Source organism: Corvus cornix, chromosome 11 (genome assembly GCF_000738735.6).
Source record: "Corvus cornix cornix isolate S_Up_H32 chromosome 11, ASM73873v5, whole genome shotgun sequence".
Taxonomy (NCBI): Eukaryota; Metazoa; Chordata; class Aves; order Passeriformes; family Corvidae; genus Corvus; species Corvus cornix.
Genome location: NC_046341.1, coordinates 6,834,148 through 6,858,696, shown reverse-complemented (window position 1 = coordinate 6,858,696; position 24,549 = coordinate 6,834,148). Strand labels below are relative to the sequence as shown.

The 24,549-nt window shown below is 47.3% G+C and overlaps 1 protein-coding gene across 4 annotated transcripts in view; it reads right to left on the bottom strand.

Annotated features, from left to right (window-relative positions):
* Positions 1–65: 65 nt before the first annotated feature.
* RANBP10 (RAN binding protein 10) overlaps positions 66–24,549 on the bottom strand; it is a 69,651-nt gene continuing 45,167 nt past the window's right edge. For 3 of the 4 annotated variants that reach the window (XM_039558164.1, XM_020583692.2, XM_020583691.2), the window contains 9 exons: positions 19,444–19,628; positions 17,691–17,803; positions 15,221–15,329; positions 14,145–14,293; positions 12,040–12,235; positions 10,556–10,680; positions 9,525–9,670; positions 8,928–9,039; positions 66–7,119 (listed from right to left, as the gene is read on the bottom strand). In XM_039558164.1, coding sequence (XP_039414098.1) covers positions 6,989–7,119; positions 8,928–9,039; positions 9,525–9,670; positions 10,556–10,680; positions 12,040–12,235; positions 14,145–14,293; positions 15,221–15,329; positions 17,691–17,803; positions 19,444–19,628 — 1,266 coding nt within the window. In that variant the 3' untranslated portion in view covers positions 66–6,988. The remainder of the gene's footprint in view (positions 7,120–8,927; positions 9,040–9,524; positions 9,671–10,555; positions 10,681–12,039; positions 12,236–14,144; positions 14,294–15,220; positions 15,330–17,690; positions 17,804–19,443; positions 19,629–24,549) is intronic. The other variant, XM_020583690.2, reaches the window with a different exon arrangement.

Below are 24,549 nucleotides of genomic sequence, written 5' to 3'. Positions count from 1 at the left end.
AGAGGGGACACAAGTGGCCTTCCCCAGTGACCAGGGACTGACAAAGCACACGGCTCCACACTGGCTCTTGCACATGGATGTGTATTTTAATAAAAATAATTCTGTCAATATACAGCAGAATGTCGATTTCTTTACCATATTTCCAGTATATTTTCATAGGCTTTTTCTCAGTTAAAATCCACCCCCCCAACCCCCTTTTTTGAAGTTTTCATGCGAAGCGTCAGATAACTTAATTCACAAATACTAAGCGTAGACTGAACCAATGTGCACAGTTTGTGTAATGTCCACGTAGCCAAATGTTGTACCAAAGAGGTGAAACTCCCTTCTGAAGGCGATGAGAAGCCTGGAGTGGCACAGGGAGCTGTGCCCAGCGGTGGCCGCTCCTCCAGGGCTGCCAGGAAACCTGCGGAGACCTCGCACCCCGTGCTCCAGCTGAGCATTTCATACCTGAGTTTTGAGCAACCAGCAGGAGAGAAGAGTCCACTGTGTGCTGGGCAGGTCCTGGGGTTTGCACTGCTGCCTGTGAGGGCTTCAGGGGCTGCAGCCTCCTCCTGCCTCCCGGCTGCACAGGCAGGACTGAGAAATGCAATCCCAATCCAGCCCTGGTGCAGTCCTTGGTCTGGAAGTCACCATACTTGTGTTTTTCAAATTTTCTTTAAAATCCGGATTATCCCCAGAGCTGCTGCTGCTTCTCCTTTCTCCAAGTCTGAGGCTGTGAGAAGCTCAGCATACAAAAATCCCTCTGTGCTCCCTTCTGGAGGAAGGATGCAGCTAAAGTCCTCCGAGCAAAAACATCCAAGCACACACCTGCACCCAAGTGGAGTGACCACAGAAAAGGTGTCTGCCTGGCCATGGGACGTTCAGCAAGGAGCAGAGGTCTGCACGGCCTCCAGAAATGTTTCTGTGGTGATGTGAGTGTAAATTCCACACAGGACTCATGGGTTTCCTGCAAGCAGGAGAGAGGCAAGCCTCCCTCTTGGAATAAAAGAGCTGGCAGGACATGTGCTCCTCAAGCCTGGATGATGCCCTGGCTTGCCGGACACTGCTCCAGCTCAAGCTGCAGGCTCTGAGCTCTGGTTTGGGATGTGGGGAGAGGGACAGATATGCCCGGTTCACTCATCCATCACCTGCCACCTCTTGTTGCAGGAAAGGATGGTGGAGAGCAGCTAGTGCTTCCTATGGAAGAGGCCTCCAGGATCTCAACTCCTCCCTTTTCCTCCCAAATCTGCTGCAGTTCCCCCCACACAGCCCCAGTAACACTTCCTCCAGCTCTCTGCCCCTGCACAGCGGACGGGACAAGGCTCACAGCCAGCTCTGGCTCTGACCAAGAACTGTTGGATTGCAGTTCAATCCATCACTCCTCCCTCTGGGGCAGAAGGGTCCCAGCAGCACCCAGCATGTCCCTGGCACATCCCCACCAAGTCCGTCTGCAGAAACACCTTGGTACAGCTGGAGACCCAACACTTGCTCTCCACCAGAGACCTGCTCTCTCTCTGACCCACCACTGAGGCTGCTCTCACACTGGCAGGGCTGAAAGGAAGATGCTCCTTCTGCAAAGGGGACTCCTTGGTGGAATGGGGCCCCTTGTGCCTTCTCCCAGGCTGTGACCAGCTCCACGGGGCCTCACTGCACCCAGGACTGGAGCGTGAGGGACCTCTCTCTGCACCTGCTGCCACGGGGCACTTCAAGTCTGCACTGCTTTTTCATGTGAAGAACTTCCTGATCCCATGTGGTGCACCACACAGCTCCATGGCACTTCACACTGCTCTACAGCCTGGCTGCCACAGGTCACCTCCTCAATCAACCCCACAACAGCAGAACTCCCAAACGTGTGCCTAAGCAACACGTGCTACGTGTTAACACAGACAGGTACCAAAGCACAGCCACAATCCAGCCTGGTTTGCTTTGCTGAAGGAGGAGATGGTTCATCATCCCTGATACCCACAGTGGAAAATGATACATTCAATCCCCAGAACTAGTTCCAGCAGCTCTGGTTGCTCCAGTTTTTCAAGGCAGCTTCAAGAACAAAGCTATTTAAAGAATGGTAAAGATGCCTTAATAAAACATGAAAAACAAGGACACAGCTTGAGGAGAGATTGAGATGTCACTGTGAAAAAAGAGAAGAAGGAAGGGTATGGGAAGATCCTAGGTGTAGGTAACCATGAGGAATGGTTACCTCAGAACACTCCCAGAGGGGCCCATTCTCCACACCAGCCACAGCTGCATCTCCTGGTGTCCAAATTCAGTGGGCAGCAGCACAGTGAGGACCACCAGGATGCTGGAAACAGAAACAGGCTTTACACCCATCTTTCACCACACACCCTTCAAACATCCCAAGGCAACAAGCTCCAGCTTTGGTTCACATGGGGCTGAGGGCGAGCATCCACTGGACAACCTCCCCTAAAGAGCTGGATGCTGCACGTTGTCCAGCACTTCACTGGGAGTCCCTCTCCGTCCTGCTGGCCACACACAAGGGCTCAATTCCTAGCAGCCTCCAAAAGAATGGCAGAAGTGCTGCAGGCAGCCCAGCTGCAGGCTGACAGAATGCTGTATGGCGGCAAAAAGGGACTGTCACATGTGGACCTGCCCCTTTAGGCCAGCAGGGAAGAGCAAGCCAAGAAGGGCAGTTGGAGTTTGCCACATCTATGCTTGGCACAGACACAAGCCACAGAGCTGGCCCGGGTCTTGGAGCAGCTCCCATAGCACCCAGCACTGCAGATACTGTGGTCATGCAGCTGGGAGAATACTGGGATTGTGGAAGGCAGAGAAGCAAGAAGGGATTGCTGGTAGCAGCAAGAAGTTTTCCCAAAACCAGCTGGCTCTGGGAGCTCACCAAGGATGCACAGGAAATAGACTTCTACCCCCCCTGCCTGAGAGCCCTCTCAACACTCTTAAGTCTTGAATTAGCTTTGGTTAAATACTTGCTAGGGTAGGCTCATGGGCAGCAAGAGGAATCATCTGGAACAAGACGCTTCCAAGAGGAACAAGAGGAACCAAGAGGAACAAGATTTGGCTCCCCTGGCACAGGAGAGATACCCACGAACTGGAATGCATCCAGCAGAGCCACTAAGATGGTCACAGGCTGGAGTACCAGGTGTATGAGGTGGATACTCTCCCAAAAAATACTTATTCCAGCTTCTCCGGTGCATCTCACTCCAGAGTTCTCCCAATGCATTCCTGATGCTCTCACTCTCTGCTTATGGGGGCAGCATAAACCCTTGTCCATGGGGAGAGAAGTCTGGTGATGTAATTCAGCTTCTTGAAGCTCTCTCCACAGAACCCCTGAAGGACACTTTAACCAAGGCTCCAGGTCTCGAGTTCTCAAAATGCTCCTCTCAAAAGGCCACTTAACAGGCAGGGCATTGGATTCAAACCCAAAGCCCAGGATGTGCAGGCCTGCAGTTTACCACCCCTGAAATCAGGTTCCACCAGGTCCCTGTGAAATGTTTTCCTTCTGCAAGGCCTTTGCTACAGTGCCAGTGTCAGGAAGAGTGTCAGAAAGGTGGGTGGGGTGTCCAGAGGACAGGGCTGGAGTGTGTTTGCTGCTCTTTGGTGGTGCCTCTGGATTAACCAGAGCACAGCTGAGATCCTCCAAGTGTGCAGCCACAGCGGGGCTGAAGAGGTTTAGCTGTCCCAGCAGTGGCATTTCCCAGGTCCTGGGAAGGACATGCAGCTGGGGCTGAGGAATGCTGCTTGTGCAGAGTCCAGCTGAGCTCTGGAAAACCTTCTCCCAGGATCTGAAGCCAGCCCAGCAGAGAGCAACCTGAGACAACCACACATGATGGAAGTATATATGCAGTGCCATCAGCATTACAACACAGGGCTGTAGCTGAGTCCTTGTCCCCTCACCCAGAAATGGGAAACCAGCAGTTTCTCCTATAGGCTCCACAGTCATTCCCATGGCTTTACTGAAGGACTCTTGGGAGCAGTGACCAGGTTGCCTGAGGCACTTGCAATAACAAATCCCAAATCACTTTTATAAAAGTAACTTTTGAATTGCCATGTAGCCTCTGGTTAGGTGTACAGCCACATTCAGTGCTATAGACCCCATTTTACTTTAGCTCTGTTTTAAAAAACTACTGCAATAATCCAAGCTTCAGCCTATATGAACCATCAAAGAGCAGCCAGAGAGACTCAAAGGCAACAGGCTTTGAAATACAACCTGGGAAAACCACATCAGAAATCCCATCTAGGAATCAGGGGTAGGTTGAGGCTTACATCCCACCACACACCACAAACGTGCTTATCTTCCCCATACTGAGTCATGGCCACATTAGTCAGAATCTGAGTGCAAGAAGCAGAAACCACTAGTGAAACCACCAGAAGACTTGAAATAAATTTTAAAAACCCAAATAACATCCATCACACATTTCTTGGCACCAAAATAACCAGATATCTAGGAATATCTCTTGTTTTGTTCTCTTTTGTAGTGAAACCAAAATTTAAAAAAATGCTTTAGGACAGTCAGCAAAGCTTTGCTGAGAGACCAAATGGGGCATTAATATGACACATGATGAAGAGACTTGGGTTAAAGAAACCACAAAGAGAAGGAACCAAAAAGACCTCAGAAAGAAATAAACATGGTGTTGCTACAAAGAGAGAGAGGTCTGACTGCAGCCAGACTGCTGCAAAGTGGTGACCAACAGCAGAGGAAGTCACCAAATGGGGGAGGCAAAGCAAGGTCCTGGAGTATTTCAGCCTCAGTACCCACAATGAGCCCAGCAGTGTGCTGACAGTCTGAGCCTCAGGAATGGAAAGCCTGCAGGAGAAGCCCACCAGGCAAAGGTCACATGCTGCCTTGGCACGTCTGGGGCCAGAGGCTTTGGGAAGGAAACCTGCCCACTGAGTTCTCTCTGCACTTGCAGCAAGGCAAGGACAGCAAGCTGGGCTGGGATGCGTCAGCAGAGTTGAAAAGCAACAGATGAGCTTTCAGGCACATGAGCTGTTCCCCAGAGCTGGAACAGGAGCTCCAGATTGGCAGGTTAAATTCTGCTTGGTGCAGCTGTCTCCCTGGAAGAACGGCTGTGGTAGAGCTCCCTCTGCTTTTTGCAGCTATACCAGGGATCTGATAAAAGTATCTCCTCCATCTCTAAATGTCCTGTTTTCTTAGACCACCACGGCTCTAGCACTGCCCCTACACACTGCACACCTTCACCAAAGGCAGGGAAAATGTTCCCAGCCATTTCCAACACCATCTGCACATTCACTGCCACAGTCTGCCCTGGCACCTGCCCCCCTGCTCTGCCTTGATTGCAGACCTGAGGTGCCAGCTGCAGATCCAGCCTGCAAACCCAGAAAATTCTTAAAGCTTTGGGCTGCTGCTGCTCTCCTTCTCAGTGGCACACAAGCTCTCTTGCTGCTTGAAGTCCTGGCACAGGCCAACCTCCATTTTAAGAATAAACCTCAACAAAAACTGTTCATCTTTCACTGACCTTCCAAAAAAAAACTTGTTAACAGCAGTAAAATTCATGTTTGGTTGGAGCTCCCTTGGGTCCTCCCCAGAGCTACTGACCTACAATTAATTTGGTGCAGAATTCCAACTCCTCCTGTGCAGCTGAACCTGCCACCTCTTAATGGTACAGCAGAAGATGCAAAGCACACGGTGCTGCCAGGCAGCCTTGCCAGGTAACAGGACATGCTCAGAAACACTCACAGGTGGCCTGAATGCTTGGCAGCACTCGAGTCCCTGGGGTTGGCACACAACATGGACACATTAGTCCATTTTACTCGGAGGTTAACTCACCCACAGATCCTTGCTAGTCTCTTTTGGGCCTGAAACTTCGATAATTATCTTAATAATCCCTAAAGAAACACTGCTGCTCCTTTCTGAATGGCTCAGGCCCGACAAAGCTGGTACTGACCCCAACCTGCAGCCTGACCTCAGCTTGTCCCACCTGCAAGGACAAGCACAGCTCAGCCCAGGTTTCTCCTGACACTTCCAAAACTTAGAAGTGCTCATTTAGATCAGTGTTATGGGGATGGGAGAGGGCAGGAAATACTGTTAGTCACTGGCAGAGCCCTCCCCCATGGAGAAAAAGGGGGACTTGTTATTTCATTAAAAATTGTCAGCCCACCAGGGCATCACCCACGGATGTTTCTGCCCAACTCACATGACCTGGTTCTACCCATACAGTGGCAGATGACTTCATATTAATCAGTCCTGTCCCTCCAGCTGTTCAGAGAGCTGGATTTAACTCTTTCTCAGGGCTGTCAGATGCTTCTACAGCACAACCACCAACGCAGGCAATGTCAATCTTCTACTCTTCCCACTCACAAAGCCAAGATTGAGAGCCTTGGGCTCTGAAGAGAGGCACCATGAAGGACCAGACTCCTCCAACTCCCATCATTAGTGTGTGACAGTACCTCACCCGGCCTCCTGACGGGTTGTATGATGTGTGTGGCTGGGACCAAGTCTGTGGGCAATAAATACATCGATGACTTTGTGGAGGTGGAAGAGACCTTTTTAATAAACATGATTCAAATAAAATAAAAAATCCCTCTGAACTGCCACTGTGAGAAGAGTTCGGATTACTAGCACGGATGATGCTGTATGTGCACGATGGAGGGAGAAGGGAAGAAAAGAACAAGCTGTCACCAATTTGATGAGCTTCCTCAGTAAATCAGCATAAACCAGCTCAGCAAAACTCTCCAGATAAAATATTGGTGGAACCATGAGAAACAACTCAAATCAAAACAAATAGAAAAATCCCTACATCAGAAGGCGCTACATTAGAATAACCAGCGAAATACTGAGTGCCGCTGGAGCCGCAGCAACGGCAGGGAGACGGGTCAGATCTGCCAGTCTTCCTGGGGGCAGGAACAGCCACACGGTGAGGGACTCACTCAATCCTTGCACAGGCAGTGTGTGTGTGCTAGAGGGGTGTCGGTGGCAGGGAGCTCAGGCTGTCGAACGAGGTGGTGGTGCAGTGGCAGCAACGGAGGGTGAAGGGCAGCACTCCACGACGTCGGCTCCGTCCCGCTCAGGTGGTCAGTGCAAATAATCGTCTACTCTGGCAAAGGAGCAGGAGCCCAGGCCCACGCGAGCCATGAGCCGCAAACACTCCGAGGCCTGGCCCAGGGCGAGCATCAGCGGGGGCTGCTTTGGCAGGTTCTGAGATTCTGTGGGGGCAAGGAAAGAGAGCTGTTTAGAAGAGGTGTTCTGGCTGGTGCTGGCTCACCTGCACTCAGGCCTCTCTCCATCCCACCTGGGCACCAAGCCCAGATCCCTGGCAGAAGGTGCTGGCTCTGGAAGGAAGCTACTTCCAAATACTGCCAGCTCTGTGCTGCTGCTGCTCCACACACCCCACCACCCATGACACATCCCACAGATCAGCAGGGCCTTTGAGAAAGTGCTGCTGTGGTAGCCAGAGCAACAAAAAGGAAACGAAGCTCCTACTGATGCTGTCTGCCAGAAAACCCTCAAAACATGAGAGATCAAAGCACGGAGGAATAAGGGAAGGCAGGAGAATCTGGCCCCAGGTGAGAGGCAACCCCTGCATTTCTCCCACCTGTGCAAGGCTGCACAGCAGCCCCAGCCCTGGACCAACTCACTCCCTCATCACCATGTCTTTACAGTGGCATGTTTTCTGAGGGAATGCTCAGCTGAGCTAGACAAGGTGTCTGGTAACCTCTGTGATGAAGCTTGTCCAGACACCACATCTCCCTGGTGACAGCCCTCAGCAACTTGTCCATGCTCCTCAAGCACTGGACAAACAACTGCTGACTGTCAGGGGAAGGGACTCTCCTTCCCTAAACATGCAATTTCTGTTCCTCTACTCAGCCAGAATAGCAGCCCTCATGGGCCTGTCCATCAAGTTGTTCCTTTCCCCAGAAGATAATCTCTAAATCTCCTTCTGGAACACTCAGTGTGAGATTCACCGACCCCATAGCAAATCTGCATGGGCACGGTGAGCCAGACTGTGAAGAGGAGCCAAGTATGGGTTTCTGAGACACAGAAGTTGTTCAGTGGACAGTATTTGACCCCTGTGGAGGAACTGAACTAATCCAGACTGAGGAGTGTCCTCGAAGTTACCTGAGCAGTGACACACTGTGGGCATGGTCTGGTGACAGGATCAAGGGTCCTGCCTAGAACAAATAATCCCTTTCTTGCAAACTAGCATCCTGCTGACACGAAGAGCAAAGCTCATCACAAACAGGGGAGCTGCCTTGCTAGCTGAGGAAAATGAACTTATAACGAGATCTCTCAGCACAGTGAAGTCCATAAGGGAAAGAGCAACAGTGCTTGTCTGATTCCGACACTGGGCTGCAGGCAGCCAGGCTCTCTGCGCTCTAGCAGGCACAGCAATGATGGGAACACACAGAGGAAATGCTCACAGGGAAGACAAACCCTGCCTGCATTTAACTCTGCATGTTCAGCATGAACTCAAAGGTAACTGGAATTATGGTTCTGCCACACTTTAGAGCCAGTACTATGGAAAACAGTTTCACTTATGAGATGCTGCAACAGAGCAACCACAGTCCTTCCTAGAAAGTAGGATAATATGAGGGTTGAACTCTGCTAATCCATAGAGCATGGAAAAGAACCCTGGTAAAATCCACAAAATGATTCAGGTGGGTTCAGAGCATGAAGGGAGAGGGGCGGGAAGTGCATGAAAGAGATCTTGGCTTCTTCAGTAAGCAGGGGAGGAAAATCCTGAGGAGCATCCTTGGGAGCAGCAATGAGGAAAATGCAAGGAAGGGAGTCAAAAGGAGAGCATATCAGGGGATCTGCTCTCTGGAGGCTTCCCTCCTACCTCCCTTCCTGCATTACTGCCCTGACAGTCCTCAGCAAAAGAAAGAAAGGCCAAAGCTAAACACAAGTATTTCTGAATTTTCCCTAATTTCAGGGAAATTGGCTTGCCTGCCACAGGACAGCCGTTGAATACAGGTTTATCTGGGGGAATACTCCCATAGGAACCAGATCTTACCCAAAATAGCACTATTGAGAGCAGCACACACAGGTTCCCTCTGGATCGGGTCCAGCTGTTGGCCAACGGGGCAGTTCCAAGGGTCTGAGTAAGCTAACAAGCTAAAGGCATCCTGTGAGAGAACAGAAAGGCACAGTGAGGTCAGGCAGGGCTGCAAACACACAGGAAAACCACCAAGTCCAGCGGGGGCACCTCCTGCCATCACCACGGTGACAGGTGCCTACCTCCTGAAAAGAAATGGCCCTTTTCTTCTTGGCAGCAAGGGACCACAGTGGGCCATCAAGATAGTGGATTAAAGAGGGTGCCCCCTCCACCTGGCAGGGGAGCCAGCACGGGAAGGCAGGTAGAGTGTCACCTGGAGAGAAGAAGAGCATGCAGTTGCTCCAGGAAGCCAGGCAGGAGCTGTATTTCTTCTCTCTAGTGCTGAGAATTGGGTGTAGATGCTCTACGTTCATATTTTGATCTCTGATCCCCATGTAGGTCCCTTCTTGCTCAGCAGGTGCAGAAGTGGGGGCTACCCAGGTGTCTGCAAGGGAACCCACAACCCCAGACCTGGCCCAGAGAATTGCTGCAATGCAGCACAAGGCCCCAGCTTACCTGAAGCATCTTTTTGTGCATGGTGTTCTTCCCATATTCTCTGCAAAGCTGCTCACTCAGGACCTGCAGCTCCCGTCCAAACTGGATCATCCTCTCTGTGGCAGCGTGGTTCCCTCCACAGAGCTGCCTCTGGGGGCAGCTGTCTTCTAAGGAAAAGCAGTGGAGAGGGAACAATCATCTTGCATTCCTCACCACTGCCCACTGTGTGTCATGATAGCCATAAACTCCTTCCCCTTCTGGAGCAGGTAGCTGCTTCCTGCCCTAGGTTTATCCCAGTGGAAGCTTTCTGTGATCCCTGCCCTACAACAGCTAGTAGTGGGTTTGTCACAGTGCCTGTTAGATACAGGGAAGATTTGAGCTCTGTTAAATGCCTGAGGACTACCTAGAAATCTTGTCTCCTGGGATAAAATCCTGGGAGCTTGCAACTCCAATCTGTTACCCTTCCATGCAGGTAATGCAGCATACATAACCCAGAAACCCCTGGTCTAACAAATCCCAGACTCAGAAAACTTTCAGTCGAGATGCCAATGCCACCCGTTTCCCCGTATTAGTGCCCACAGGAGCCATCAGAACTGGAGGAATCAGTTTCAGAGGAAGTGTAGCTGATTCATCTGCTCCCTCCTGGCTAAAGCACCCACAGACAAGACAGTCATGGCTGAGCAGCTGTGCTGAGGCCACTCTGCAGCTGGACATCCCCAGCCTGGCACAGCCCAGCTCAGCTCCCCAGCAGGCACTTCTGCCAGGACTGCTCTGAGCTCCATTTCATGACCAGCATGGAACAAACCTTTGACTCCTATTGCTTTCCCTGCTCCAAAATATCACCAGCACTGCTGTGAGTCTATGAAAAGCCAGACCTAGTTTTAGTTCCAGGACAGATTAATTTTAATTTTCCCCATGAAGCAGCACTTCATTCAGTAGGTGGGGAAAGAAGCCCAAAGTATATGCTTTTTCCCCACAATCCAATCACAGTTTCAACTTTTGATACCAGCTCCTTCTATTTCCCTTTAACCCTCCTGCCTCTGAGGACCTACCCATGCTGGACTCATCTGTCTGCAGGATCTCTTCATGTTTGTAGGTGCCATTCATCATCCTGGTGGATGAATTTTCCAGGACTCCATTGGGGTAATGCTCAGCCTCCATTTCCATCTCGCTGTCACTGAGGTGAAAGGAGGGAAGAAAGGTCAAATGTCTAAATTAAAAAGGTAAGAAATGAAGAGCTTATGTGCCAAACAGTGCCCAGCAATGGCCAGCACACCAGAAAAGGTGCCAGTGGGACTACAGGGAGCCAGATGGTCCAAGTCAGTGCAGCAAAAATTGTTGCAGGCTTCTGAAGACAACTTATGAAGCAGGTTTCTGTTCCCTAAGTGCCTATCATAATTCCAGGTGCAGAGTGCTTTGCATTTTCCCTTCAGGAAGTGGTGATCCCTGGGACAGCAAACAGCAGCCAGGTAACAGATAACACACTCAGAGACTGCACAGGAGGGGAATCTTGGCTATGATATGTCCCCAGTCCTTGCAAACAGTGCATTACTGAACATTCAAATGTCCAAGACAGCAGGCTGAGACTGCTGATTAACCACTGATTAACTGAAATTATGAGAAAATCTCACTGGAACTTGGGCTCTACATTTTAAAAAAAAGAATGACAAATCCAGCATCATTAAATGATTCTGGTAAATTGAGTCTGAACAAGTGTTTCTCACTCAGTTACATGCTAGGTGGCCCTCCAGAAGTCACAACTGAGCCTACAAACTGCCCTGCAAGCCGTGCTCAGCACAGCACTCAAAGGATGAGTGCCAGCTGCAATTAGCAAGAGATTCTTTTAATCACAATGACACCCTCTGCTCCAGTGGGGCCTCAGACAGCCCTGCAACAGCAGTGTGGAGAGTGAGCCCAAAAGAAGCTCAGTTTTCACCACAGCTCACTCTGCTCCACACTCCAGAAAGGCAGCAGTGACTGCACTGAACTGCTGGATCACCTGTGGCTTCTTGGAGAAGGGAGGCTCAGTCTGACCTGCTGTCACAGCATGAAACAAATTACTGCTGGCTCAGGCTCACCTGGAAGGAACAGGGCAACAGGCAGCCCAAGGAAATTACACACGAGAGCAATGCACCAAGCCAGTAGTGGCCTGAGCTGCTGCCTCACCCAGTACAGGGCAGGAAAGCTGCTCAGCAGGAACAAGTGCCTGGCTGAGGCAGCAGAAACAATGCCAGGCTGACTGGGAAAGCTTCTGGGCAATCTATCACATTGGGCTCCAGTGGCATCAGTGTAATGGGACAGCCTGGTGCCTGAAACAAGAGCATCATAATATTCCTTATGAGATGAACCTCCAAGCCTGAGACAAAACAGGGGAGCCAGAACAGGTTTCTGTCTGCTGGGAATAGTAGTGCCCTTGTAGTTAGCAAATATTGTTCAAAAGGGCAGGATAGATGCCCTTCTGGCTCCTTAGAAAGCAGACTGAGACTTTTCCCACCATCCCACCCTCCCTCAGGTGTCTCCAGAGGAAAACCAATACCTGGTTTCTTGATTACTCGTACTACTGTGCTGCTGAGATTTGGTAGAATCTGTAGAATTGGACTCAGAGTAGTTCACAGATGAAGGGGAAGAGGAAGAAGAAGATGAAGATGATGAACTCAGTGTTGGGTATTTACTGTGACTCTGTTTGCTTTTTGTGGACATGACTCCATTGCTACAGGTTGGACTATCTGCTCCTGAAAGCCAAGAAGAAAGAAAAATGAGACCAGACTGACAATATCACTCTGCTGTGAAGCCAACAGTTTAGCAGGACAGCAGGCCCCAAAGAAAGAAAACAAAGTAAGACTGCAGATCTTAAATTCTGGTTCCTCATTCTTAAATTCAATGGGGTTTAGAGAAGACACAAATGAATATGAAAGGAACCCCACTGCTCACCAGCAACATCTGAGCTTCATGAAGTTCTAAAAATGGGCTGTAAATTAGAGATTGGCAGAAACAGTTCACAAGTACAGAAATTACTGCTAAGCAGAACTGCCCAGGCTTTCCACAACCTATCTGAAGTTAGGGATGTACTTGATTCACCCAACACTCAGCAAATAATAGCAATCCTCTTAATGAGCACAAGCTAACCTTCCTTGTTCAGGAGAACAGAAATCACTGAGAGTCAGGCTTTAAATTTCACCTGCTCCTCCACAAAAGGTGCTTATCAAGCTGCAGAACACACTGACACAGGACACAAATGTCTGCTCATTACCACAGGTTTTATCTGGACTCAGAACTGACAGGGGCTTTAATATTTTGGAAAAAGCTCACTCTGGACTTGTCTTCTTATTCTTCCCTAGGCAACCAATATTGATCACAGGACCTTGGCGAAATGATGTGACCTGGCATGGCTGTTCCTCCAGAGGTGATGGTGATATATCCAAATTGATCAGCTGACCCCACAATTACGTTTGTAGCAGGGAATGTATTTCTATTTTCTATCACAGCAACACAAAGATTCAAATGGGCTGTTTTGTGCATTTTAATGACAAAGACAGAGTAGACTGTTCACAACAGTTCTGCTTCATCTCTAAAATATGTTTGGGTGAAATTACCACTCTTTCAAAAGTACAAGGTCTGACAGAGAACTGTGGAAGGTCATGTCCGTGTGTAGAGACAAATATATATAAATGCTGCCTTGCATGGCAGTTGCAGATGTAGACATGGGTATTACCAAGAGCTTTTATGGACTGATGAGATTGTTCTGACTATCTAGCCAAAGAAACACACCCAGGGCTTTTCACAACACAGCACAAGAAAACAAAGATACTGGCTTGGAAAGGTGAGTGACAGCTTGGAAGTATTCAAATAATCGTCTTCCTTTTCCTTAAATATTTGCCTGTCCACAGTTTGTCACATGCAGCAGTGGGAATACCAACCCAAAACACACTCAGATGGCTGTGAGCAGCTCACAGCTCAGTGAAGCAGCTCAGCCTGCTTCCAAGGGCTCTGCAGGTCATTTTTCCTGGCTCACTCCAGATCCAAAGCTGCAGTCAGTAATTACCTAGGGAGGCTATCTTAGGTGTCCTCATTTATCCTGTTCTTTCCACTTCAAATTCTAAAGTTTAATTTCCCAAACTCCAGAGTTGATGCTCCAGAGATGGGTTTTACTGGAACAGAACTGTTCCCTTCTCACATGTTTAGAGCTTGCAAGGTAAAGTCCATGGGGTAGGGAGAAGCTTTTATGCAATGCATCCCCCTGACCTTTTGCTCCATTGGCAATGCAGCTTCTGCTCAGTTCTTTCTGAAAAGCAATTATTTTGCAGACTCCAAGGTACAGAAAACAGGCTTTGCTTTCTAGACCTCCTCTCAGCACTCCATCAGTGAAACCCTGAGTGACAGGTGGCTGCAGGAGAAGACTGCCTTCAAAAGCTTTTTTATTCTGAAATAAACCTGCTCTGCAGACAATTGTGGAAAATAACTAATGCAAAACCAATTCTGTGACAGGGTAGAGACACTCACAGTAAAAGAATATCCCCTCAGCTGGGGAAGGAAAGGAGCATTTCAGAGAATAACACATGGAAAGCAGCAGGTAATGTCATACAGAACCAAGTCCACCTTTGACATCTGCTCTCCTCACCTGGAGACACAGGACACACTTACCAGTACTGTGAACGTGTGAGTTGCTTGATCCATGTCTAGGACTTAAGCTGGGGGAGCCGGGGTAGCTGTCCTGGGATCTGGGGCTGCGGGCACTGAAACAACGCACTTCACTGTCCGTGCCATTCACCATCTCCACGAACTGCCGGCACCTGGTTTCATGGGAGGCGAGAGGGACAAAGGGTGCGTGACAGCCAGGATGCTCTGCACTGAGCCTGCCTCAGCTCCTGAGTGGGGGGGGAAGTGCTAGAAGCTTTCAAAGAAACATTTCAGACTCCTGATGCCTTTGTATTGTGAGTGCTCTGATGATGCTATAGAGGAAGGAGTTCAGAAACTTCACCTCTGATGCTAACGGATGTCGAGACATTCCCAAAAAAAGCAAGTTTAATTCCACTGTGCTAAGAAAAAACTGTTCCTTTACAGCTTTCAGCTCCAGCTCCTCTGCAGGTACTCCAAAATTAAATTGTGGAGGGTTTTTTTCAGGGAGAAGATACTAAATCTGTCAAACACCATTACTCCTTCACTACTCCATCAACCTAAAAATACTGGTGCCTAATGGAAAATAGAGAAGGAAGAGTAAAAAATGCAATATCCACAGTGACAGTGAGGACAGCTCCTCATTTAGCTTTACTGGAAATTGTCCTCATATGTCTCAGAAGTCTGGGAAGAGCCACTCTGTACAGCTGGGAGAACTGGGACTTTTTCCTTTAGTCTCTACCCCAGAGAGCCTTTTCCATTCATCTGGCTTTCTAGGAACCTTCACAGTGACTGCCACTGCTCCAGCGCTGCAAGATCTCCACAAGACCAGTAAAGAAACTCCTCTGAAGGAATTTCTGGCAGTCAGTAGAACTAAAATTCACCCACCTATGCCTGACATCATGAGGCAAAGCCATACTGGGTCTGAGCAGCAACAAAAGCTGCTCTGCGTTGCTACAAGCACTGTGCAAAGGACTCCCAAAGGGATCTCAAGCAGTTTAAATTCAGAGCAAGGTGTGCAGCCAGACTGGATGTCTGGACAGGCTCTTCTTCCTTCATATACACATTTCAGCATTAGGGAGCATAAAGCTTTTCATACTTACTTTAACATGAAGAGCAGGTTGGGGTTATGTTCTAGGAGGCCAGGATAGAGCTGCTGGGTGGCTTCTATAGCTTCTCCCACTCTGCCTGCTAATACTAGCTTCTGTATTCCTGAAAGCAAAAGGAGACCTAGTGATACACAGGATCAGCCCACAGGAAAAGCCAGAAGAGCTGTCTCATACATTCCACCCAGCTCCCCACTACCACCTTGCACAAAGGCTTGGGAGAACTGGAGACCACATTTGGTTTATTATGGATTAGGGTGAGGAAAACTCTGTGAAAATGAGGAAGGATCTGTTAGTAGCAAAAAACCATCAAGAGCAGAAGGATCTGAAGGATGGAATGGGTGAGTTGGGATGGGGTTGGGATGGGGTGCTCTGAGACTTTACTCCTTTAGTCACAGAGCTCTGCAGCAATGGAAACGAAAGCAGGATACGCCAGCTGGATGGAAACAAGGAGGCTGCTGGGGAAGTGACAATTTCAGAGGGCAAGTCCCTAGGTCACCCTCATACTGCATTGTCTGGCTGGTTCGTGCTTGGAAGTGTATGTACAGTTGAGCATGAGATAAACAGAGTATTCTCAGAGGGTTTGTGGGCTTAAACCATAGCACAGTACTGCTTCCCCAATATTCCTACCTCTAAGCAAAAGTAATTGTATCAACAAAACTGTGTTCCTCAAGTCGATGTCAGTATATTCCCGGAGAAGTAACGCTACAATGAGCCAAACTAGCTCTGAGAACTAGCTGTTGACTAAGCTAGAAACAGCTCAATGAGTTGTGCACTTCTAGGAGGTGCAAAGATAAAAGGCAGAAGACACTTATCATGCTGGGTGTTCATGTCCCATGCATGTTCCTTCAGTGGGTCAGAAGACACGAGTGCAAGACTCGAGATGCTCAGAGATGCTGCTGATCTACAGTGACACGCATTTTTTTTTTCTAAGTGTACTTACAGATAAAAATTAAATGTACTTAAAACTGCATTGTTTTTCCAGCACTCCTTACAAATAGCAGAGGGAAGGTTTGGAAGGGCCTGTGAGGTGCTTTGCAAGCAGAGCCTCTGGTAACAACAGGCTGTGGCTTTCACAAAGCGTTGGAGCAGTTGGAAGCCCAGCCTGGTAATCTTCATTAACAATCCCAGTAACAAACTGCAATGACTTGACTTGTCTCCCACTTCTCAGTGTCTATCTGGTTGTTATCGTAGTTGAAATCTGGAACCAAAGCCATGGCTCTCACACCAACACAGAGCTCTCATTTCACTCTCTTGCATGTCCATTTTCTCGTCTTGCTGCTTTTGACAGCTCTGCTTTGCATTGTTTGGCAACTCTCACAGATGTCATTCCCTTTTATATTTCCCCCTCTTTTTGTTTTCCCATCTGTGTTTTCCTCACACCTTTTATTCAAGCCCCAGCTTCAGGGCTCTGTATTCCTTCCCTCCATCTGCCTTGTCACCTGTCCTCAGACAAATGAGCCCGCACCGTCTCACGTGCCTCCCATGAGGCTCTGCCACTTAAACCCACACCACTGGGAACACTGGCTGGGGTCAGGGTTGCATAATGCATGACCTGGAAAGCACAAAGCCCATCAGCACTAACAGGCAGCAACTGCAAGTTATTTAAAAGCAGAGTCCCCACATGAACCCGAATGCTGGCTAAGCACATGCAATGTATGGAGAGCGAGCCACAAAGGGGCACAATGCTCTGATACGTAACAGTCATGTGAGAAACAGTTCACAAAGGGAAGGGAAATGTACAGGGATGTGGCCTGTATTCAACAGCCAGGAGAATGCAGAAAACACACCAATGTTCTGCCACTCTGCACGCTGAGCCAGTGAATAGAAAAGCTTAAAAAAACAGGTACAGCAGGAGAAAGCTGCAAGCCTTATTCTGCAGGACCAAAAGTGCTGACAGCCCTACCAACTGAGAGATGAGCCACTTGGGAGCAAACAGCAGCAACCAAAACAGACACAGAACACCACTTCTTCACTCAGTGTGAGCTGAACATGTTGGCTGTGAATTTGAAAACCCCTCAGCATGTACACATTACCTGAAATCACAACGTGCAGAGGGACTGGAAGAGTCCTTAACTCTGGGAGCTGCAATGAAACTAAATGGATGTGTCTGAGTCCCTGTGCCCAGGCTAATGGAACTGCCCCTGCTGCAACAGCCTGCAGTGAAGAACTCAAACCCAAAGGCATCTCTGGGGCACAGTGATCTCAGCTAGGTAAAGGCCAAGCAGAGCAGACAGGGACAGGAAAGAATAGGGCATTTCTCCAGGCAAAGATGGCAGAGTGTGGAGAGGGTGCAGTGATGACGGGAAAGGTGCTCCTAGCAGAGGTTCCCAAGCCCTACTCCATGGTCAGCAGTGTGCTGTGGACAGCTTTGTACTCTCATGGAGTAACTTCCACAGCATTCACTCCTCTGCAGAGTCCCAAGGGGAACAAACACACTTGAGGAATGACTACTCGAGAGCCTTACTTTGTCTATTCTTTATTGAGGTCTGTTCTTCCTGGATTGTGGTGTCTGTGACTCTGGCAAAGGCAGTTGCTGTTGAACAGTACCCATGGTGAACCAAATATGACGAAACCATACTAGAAAAAAAGAAAATACAAAGAGATGACGAGGCTCTGGTGAAACAGAGTCATCACACTGGAGAAAAAAAGAAATCAACACAACAGAAGTTGCAATTTCAGTGACAAACTCAGCTTGCTTAGGACATAACCAAGGTTCTGTTTCTGGGTCCAAACTGTGTATATTTACAAGACAGGCACCTGATCTTCTGCAAACAGGAGGGAAGCTCTAAATTCACTTTACAGAGTGGAAGAAAAAATTAAAATATTAAGAATCTCAATGTATATACAGTATTTATTTATTTAATGACTGCTGTCCAAGGGTCACTTGTAAGGACTCAGTACTGTGTTACTGCCTGTTACACCCTCTACAGACATAAATCTGAACCTCAGAGAGGTTCACACACATGTAAAAAAGAAGAAAATATTCTGGTCCTGAATTTCTTCCATCGCTTATTTGCCAGCAATTATATCTTTAGTAGTTCAACCTCCTTATGAATTCTGGACATTCACAGATATTTTAATCTGGTGACTGTCAGCATTGATTTTAAAAACATTAACATACTTTGAAGTTGCATTTTCAAAAAATCTTGGGGGAAGGAGGAGTATCACTGTCAGAAAACAAACACAACAAAAATGTCTTCCTGAACAGACCATTTCTAATGCACTTGTGCCTTCCCAGGACATAGTAACTCAATGTTAATGCTTACTGCATTTTAACAAAATCTAAAAAGCCAGCAAAGGATTTCAAAGCTTCTCATGATGAATCTCAAAAGGGGCTTCTCATGATGAAGCTGGCATTGATCTGATCGAGTCACAGCTCAGAGCACACACCCAACTTGGCTACTTTCAGTAAAAGAAACGAGTATTTTATGAGGCAGCAATCATTTTTAGGCATAACATTGCAAGCAGGTGTGTCATTTTTAGAAGTTGTGTTAAATACAAGTGCTTCTGCCCAAGAGCTCTACGGGAGGAACTCCAGAGTGGTGACCCGGACAACTCCACTGTGCACATAAGAAAAAATTCTGGAGAGCACAAGGAACAAATACACGGATAAATTTGTCCCATTGCAGCAGAATCAACAGCTCTTGTTAGGGGAGGTCCTGGCTCTCTAATTTAGTCCCATTTTGGAAGGAGTTTGGAAGCAGGCAGCATCAGTAACACTCCTGACCTCTGACAACTCCTGCCAACTGTTCTCATCAAGTTTCACTCAATCCTCTTTTGCAATGGGAAGTGCTTTCAATATTCATAAATTTATAAAATGTCATAATTGTGCCTTCAGTTAGGCTTGGAAGCCTTTGGTTTAGGCTGTTTCTTGCTCTTTCATTTCTGAATTCAGCTGACTTACATACTGGCTGTTCTCCTAGGTTAAGACTTTTTATCTTCTCCCCTCACCCAGTGCATCACCTCAAAATGTGTGTTCTTCCATTCCTACAAGCTTTCAGGCAATCTTTGGCTGAAAACTTCTCCCATATCTTTTACATTTGAAACAGCAGCAATCTACCCAGGAAAGACTCTTAAACAACAAAACAAAGGGTAAAACAATTTGAGCAAAATGCACTGAGTGGCATTTTTGGCCATAAGACAGCATCAATTAGCATTTAAGAAGTATTTAATGCCTAACAAAATGGAAGAAGCTGAACACCAAGGCAGTGACTTACTTCTGCAGCATGGCTTGCCACTCTCCCAGCCTGTCTCCTATGGGAAACCGCTTAATGGTGCTCTGGATCTTCGCCCTCCACTCCCTCATGTAGTCCTCAATGTCAAACACAAAGGGCTGCTGCCCAAAGTTGGCATCCACGATCTCTCCTGGAGTCTGGAGACCCACTGTAGGGTAGAGGTTTGACTGGGAAGGAAGAAAAACAAACCTGTATTAAACACAGCTTTCTCCTCCTAGTTCCAGTTACACGGTTTGGTCAAACCAAAGAGCTGCTCTTTAAACTGAAGTAAATATACTGGAATTGGAAGAGGCACCAGCCCTTTGGGTACTTCTCAAGGAATCCTGTGACTTATTGTGCATTTATGAAAAGTTATGGCATCAAACCAGAACAGTGGGTTCAATCCCCTAGCAGCCTAGGATCGAGGCCATGACTGCTGTCTGTGGATGGTCACTTCTGGATTAGTTTTCTGAATTTTTTACCAAGCTTCAAGAGGCAGCAGATAACACAGTAACAACAACAGCAATAATAATGGCAATAATAACAACAATAATAGTAATAGCGATAAAAATAATAACAATAATAATAATAATAATAATTATTATTGAAAGGTGCGTGGTCTCAATCAATGGATCTATGTATTCCCTCCTGTTTCAACTGAACTCTTTTATTCCTTGGAAATCATTACCTAAGTCTTCTACATCTCTGATGAAAAGGGAACAGACAGTGGTGGAGCTCTGAGGTTAGGTCTTTGATGATCCCAAGACATCCACACAAGAAATTACACTACTGATAGATGAATTTCATTTTAAGAATAAGTCTATGGATCCAAATGGAAGCTTTGACCCATCACCAGAACATAGGGAAAATAAAAAGATTACCACGAAAATGCCTCTAAAATTCAGCCAATACTTCAGCTTCTAAGGATGATGCAATTGAAAATAGGTGTTCAAAGTCTATTAGAAGTTCTCTGAACTCATGCTATTTTAAGAATAAGGTTATGGATACAAACTGAATCCCTGAGCCCACTTAAATGCTGGGAAAAGAGAAACAGCACCAGAAAAGGCACAGGGGTGCCTGGTTCTCATCACTCCGATCACATTTTTCAAGAGCGTGTTTCACTCACTGTCACGTTACTTCTGTGCAGCACAAATTACTTTTATGTTTGCAAAACAGACACAAACTTCACTCATTCTCTGCTTCACAGCATGTGCTGAGAGCCTGCAGGGTGGGGGAAGAAATCTCTCTCATACCACTCAGGAACTGTTTGGTGTTAGGTTTTTTCCACTTTGCTCTAAAACAGTGGAGACTGATCCAGCCAGAAACTGGACACTGGGCAAGGCACAGGGACACGTGTATGGAACTGAAGTCTGGAACATGCCTGGCTGTGATGCCTGGCTCAGGGCTGAGCCCATATCAGATATTAGAACAGCAGAGGGGCAGACCTCTCTCCTTAAGTCCAGTCAGAAACCTAGGATGACTATCTCCTCCTCTATAGCAAGAGACATGGGCTTTCCTACAATTATCTGGAAAATTTCTTCAAATTATTCTTCACTGTGGCAGAGACCTGAAACATGGGCAATGTCATTGATGACCCTTTGAGACCTACTGTAGTTGTGGATTTTGCTTTTACTAAAGGTAAAATCCTTGTTATGAGGTAGAGCTCAGCCTAATCCTGGTCAGTGGCAAAAGGGGAGCCAGCAGGCAGCAGGAAGTGATGGCTCCTCTGTTTCCACTGGGGTGGCTTCACCTGCAGGACATACTCGGCTCCCTGCTTCCTCATCCACATCCCCAGGACAAGATGGACATTCCCAAACAGGATCCAGTGGAGTTCTGCTAAGATGGTCAGAGGGCTGGAGTGCATGGCATACGTGGAGAGGCTGAGGGCATTAGCTTGGGGAAGGGAGGCAAAAAGGAAAATCTAACTGCAAGTGTTCCACTCCCAAGGGGGAGGTGATAAAATAGATGGAGACAGATTCTTCTCAAAGGTGTTCAGTGAATGGGCAATAGCATGAGCTGCAGCCAGGAATACTTGATGGGAAATAAGGAAGAAATCTTTCCTGATGAGGATGATTTAGGCCTGGAACAGGTTCCAAGAGGAACTGCAGCATCTCTGTGCTCAGAAAAGTTTTCAAAACTGAACTGGGTAAGATCCTGACCAACCTCCTCTACCTCTGAAATTATCAAACCTGAAAAAACAAAGGAAAGAAATGAACCCATAAATACAGGCTGGAAATTGAAAACAGAGATCAGAATGACTGCATCGCTGCTGACTCACCACACCTCCTCCTTTCGTGTTCTCACACCAAGGAACTCTCTAGGTTAGAGATGTGCAAAGTAAATACAGCATGATAAGGGAAGAGCCAGAGGAAAATGCCTCCATTCTTTCAAAACTGGCTGACAAGGACATATCTCTAATGAGGGATCAGACATTTTCCACAGTCCAGACTTCAGACTTTTTATTATCTTCTTGGTATCTTAAACCTAAGGGCTTCCAAAGCCTGGAATAAGACACCCAAAATACTTGGAAGTTGGAAGCATCCCCCCCCCCCCCCCCCCCCCCCAGTTTACAGGATGTCATGTATTTTTCAATCACTTTTGGCTAAGTTCATCTTTGAGCAGAAACTGCCTACCCTCTATGTCTCTGAAATAATCTCTGAGTTAAAATTCCGTTTTTGACGTGTGGGATGTGTTCTCTCTGGTTAGCAGCTGTTGGGAACTACACGTATCTCCAGCACCCTGCCAGATGCAGATCCCAGAACCCACTGACCCAGGAGATGCTTTTCCTTCCAAGTTCTTCAGGAATACCTTCCCCATGACATTTGGCCCACCTCTTGCCCTGATGTTCGTGGCCAGTTGCTCACAGCCCCCTTGTTCATCTTGACCTGTTTTTTAAGCCCCTTGTGCCTTTGCACTCCTACAATCCCACCCTGGGCTCTTCTGGTTTTTTTTCATCTCCTATTGTTCCTTCAAACCTCCAGGCAGGATAGACCTGATCCAGGCTTGTGTAAATAACAGTTAGGCCTGAGCACTGACTTAAATTGGCAAAAAAAAAAAAAAAAAAGAGGAAAATCCCTCTGTGGGAATTCACTCATATTTCCAGCAGTTATTCTGGTTTTAACTTCAGCCTGTGCTAAGCCAAAATGTGGTTTTTTCCTATCACAGTATTTTTGTACAAATGAAAACACCCTTTATTGGAAACTGAAATAAGCCAAAGCAAGTATGTTTCAACATGTGTGTCTCTGATTTTCAAATTAAAGTACCCATTTCAACTTCCTAATATTGTGAATTTTGCAAAATATTGTCTTCCCCATTTGCCTCTGAAAGGGGAATTTTGGAACAAGCAAGGAAATTATTTCCCACCTAGCAATATTTTGAAGGGTCAATTTAATTCCTTGTGTAATCTCACTGATGAGCCGTGAGACAACCCTAAGATTTCATCTTAAAAAGCGTGGAAGTAATGGGGCTTACTGGCCAAGCTTCTCACAGATGTGTGTTACCAGTCAGCTTCAACACCTCTTAGGCTGTAACAGAAGGAAAAGCTCTCCCTTAAAGCCCTCCTGGAAGGGTGAGTAATGAGGAATGGGTCAGAGCCAAAAAATCCATGTGGAGCTGCTCAAACCAGAGCACTTCAAGGGTCACTCAGGTAAGTTTGCTGTTCCCACTCCTGTTTGCAGTTAAACTGTTAGAACTGCAGCTTTAGCAGGTAAAAACCACAGATTACATTCCATCTCTTTCCTATAATGGATATTTTCTCTTCTTTACCTTATAATGACTGGATATTGTGTTTGAGCCTGGATCAGAGAACTATAATAAATGAAAAACATGACCTACAAGTGGCCAACTTCGTATTCTCTACTGCCTCAAGACTTCTACAATCTCTGACAGTATTTATCATATTTAAACCAAAGTCTATCTTGGGTTTGGCATCCCCTTCTTTAGGAAACCTCAACTGCTTGAAGCAACCAATAATCCATGGACCAAGGGAGCAAAAAGAGCACATGGAATACATTGGTATCTGCAAGGGTGAAGGAAGAAAGCAGTAATCCAAGGGAAGGATATTGGAAAATAGAATGCTGAAGTCAGGTGCAGGCATCCTTAGGATGAAGCTGCCAGCAGAGCAGCAGAGTGATTTAGCATATGCAGAAGAATGTCCTAGATCCACACGGAGGCAGAAGTCTCCCATCCTTGCTCACATCCATGGTTAAGGGGAGAAAAGACGCAGTCAAGCTTCTCTCCTCTTTTTAAAGAGGAATTACCTCTTGAAGGATAATTCTCAATAGTAGGAGGCCTACAGGGCATCAGCTGTTCTCCTTCCTGGCCCAGAAAGAGTGTTATGGATTAGCTGCTGCTGTAAAAGCCAGAAGGGGCTTTCCCCAGAAAACAGCTCAGCAAACTGGCTGGTAAAAGGCACAGAGACCATTTACACACCATTTAACCACTGGAGACTTCACCATAAGGAATCTGCCAAAACCTACCCTGGCCAGATCTTCTCCCAGTTTCACACTCAAACATCTCTTCTGCACAAGACATACAGACAAACAAGCCTGAGATCCTGTGAGGATGATCCAACCAGATCAACAAACAGCAGGACAAGGAGATGCCAGGGGCTCAGGAGAGTTTTGAGTTCAATCTCAGCAGCACTCCAAGATCTCACTGCAGCGAACACCCTCCTTTCTGCTCTGCTTGCCCAGCTGCTCATCCCCTGTGCCTAGCAGAGACTCAGCACAGAGGTGAACAGCTTACACATGAACATTAAATGTCTACGTCAGCTCACTGTGCACTCCAGCATCAACAGGATGCAAGTTAAGTTAAGCAGGACAGGGAATTTCAACCTGCCAAATCTGTCCTGTGAAGCTCCACGGCAACACTTGAGCTGTAAATGACAAAGCAGTGCTACATGTGCTGGACAGCTGCCTAAATACCAATTCTCTATCTATCTCAACATGGAGACTGCTCCTGTTGCAGAAGGAGAAGCAGTCTAGCCAAATGAGAAGACAAAGTGGTGAAAAAATTAGGAGGAATATGGTAAACCTGTGACTACTAATGCAATCTATATCCAGAGGGAAAACAAACAGCACCAAAAACTAAGGGGCATATCACAGAAGC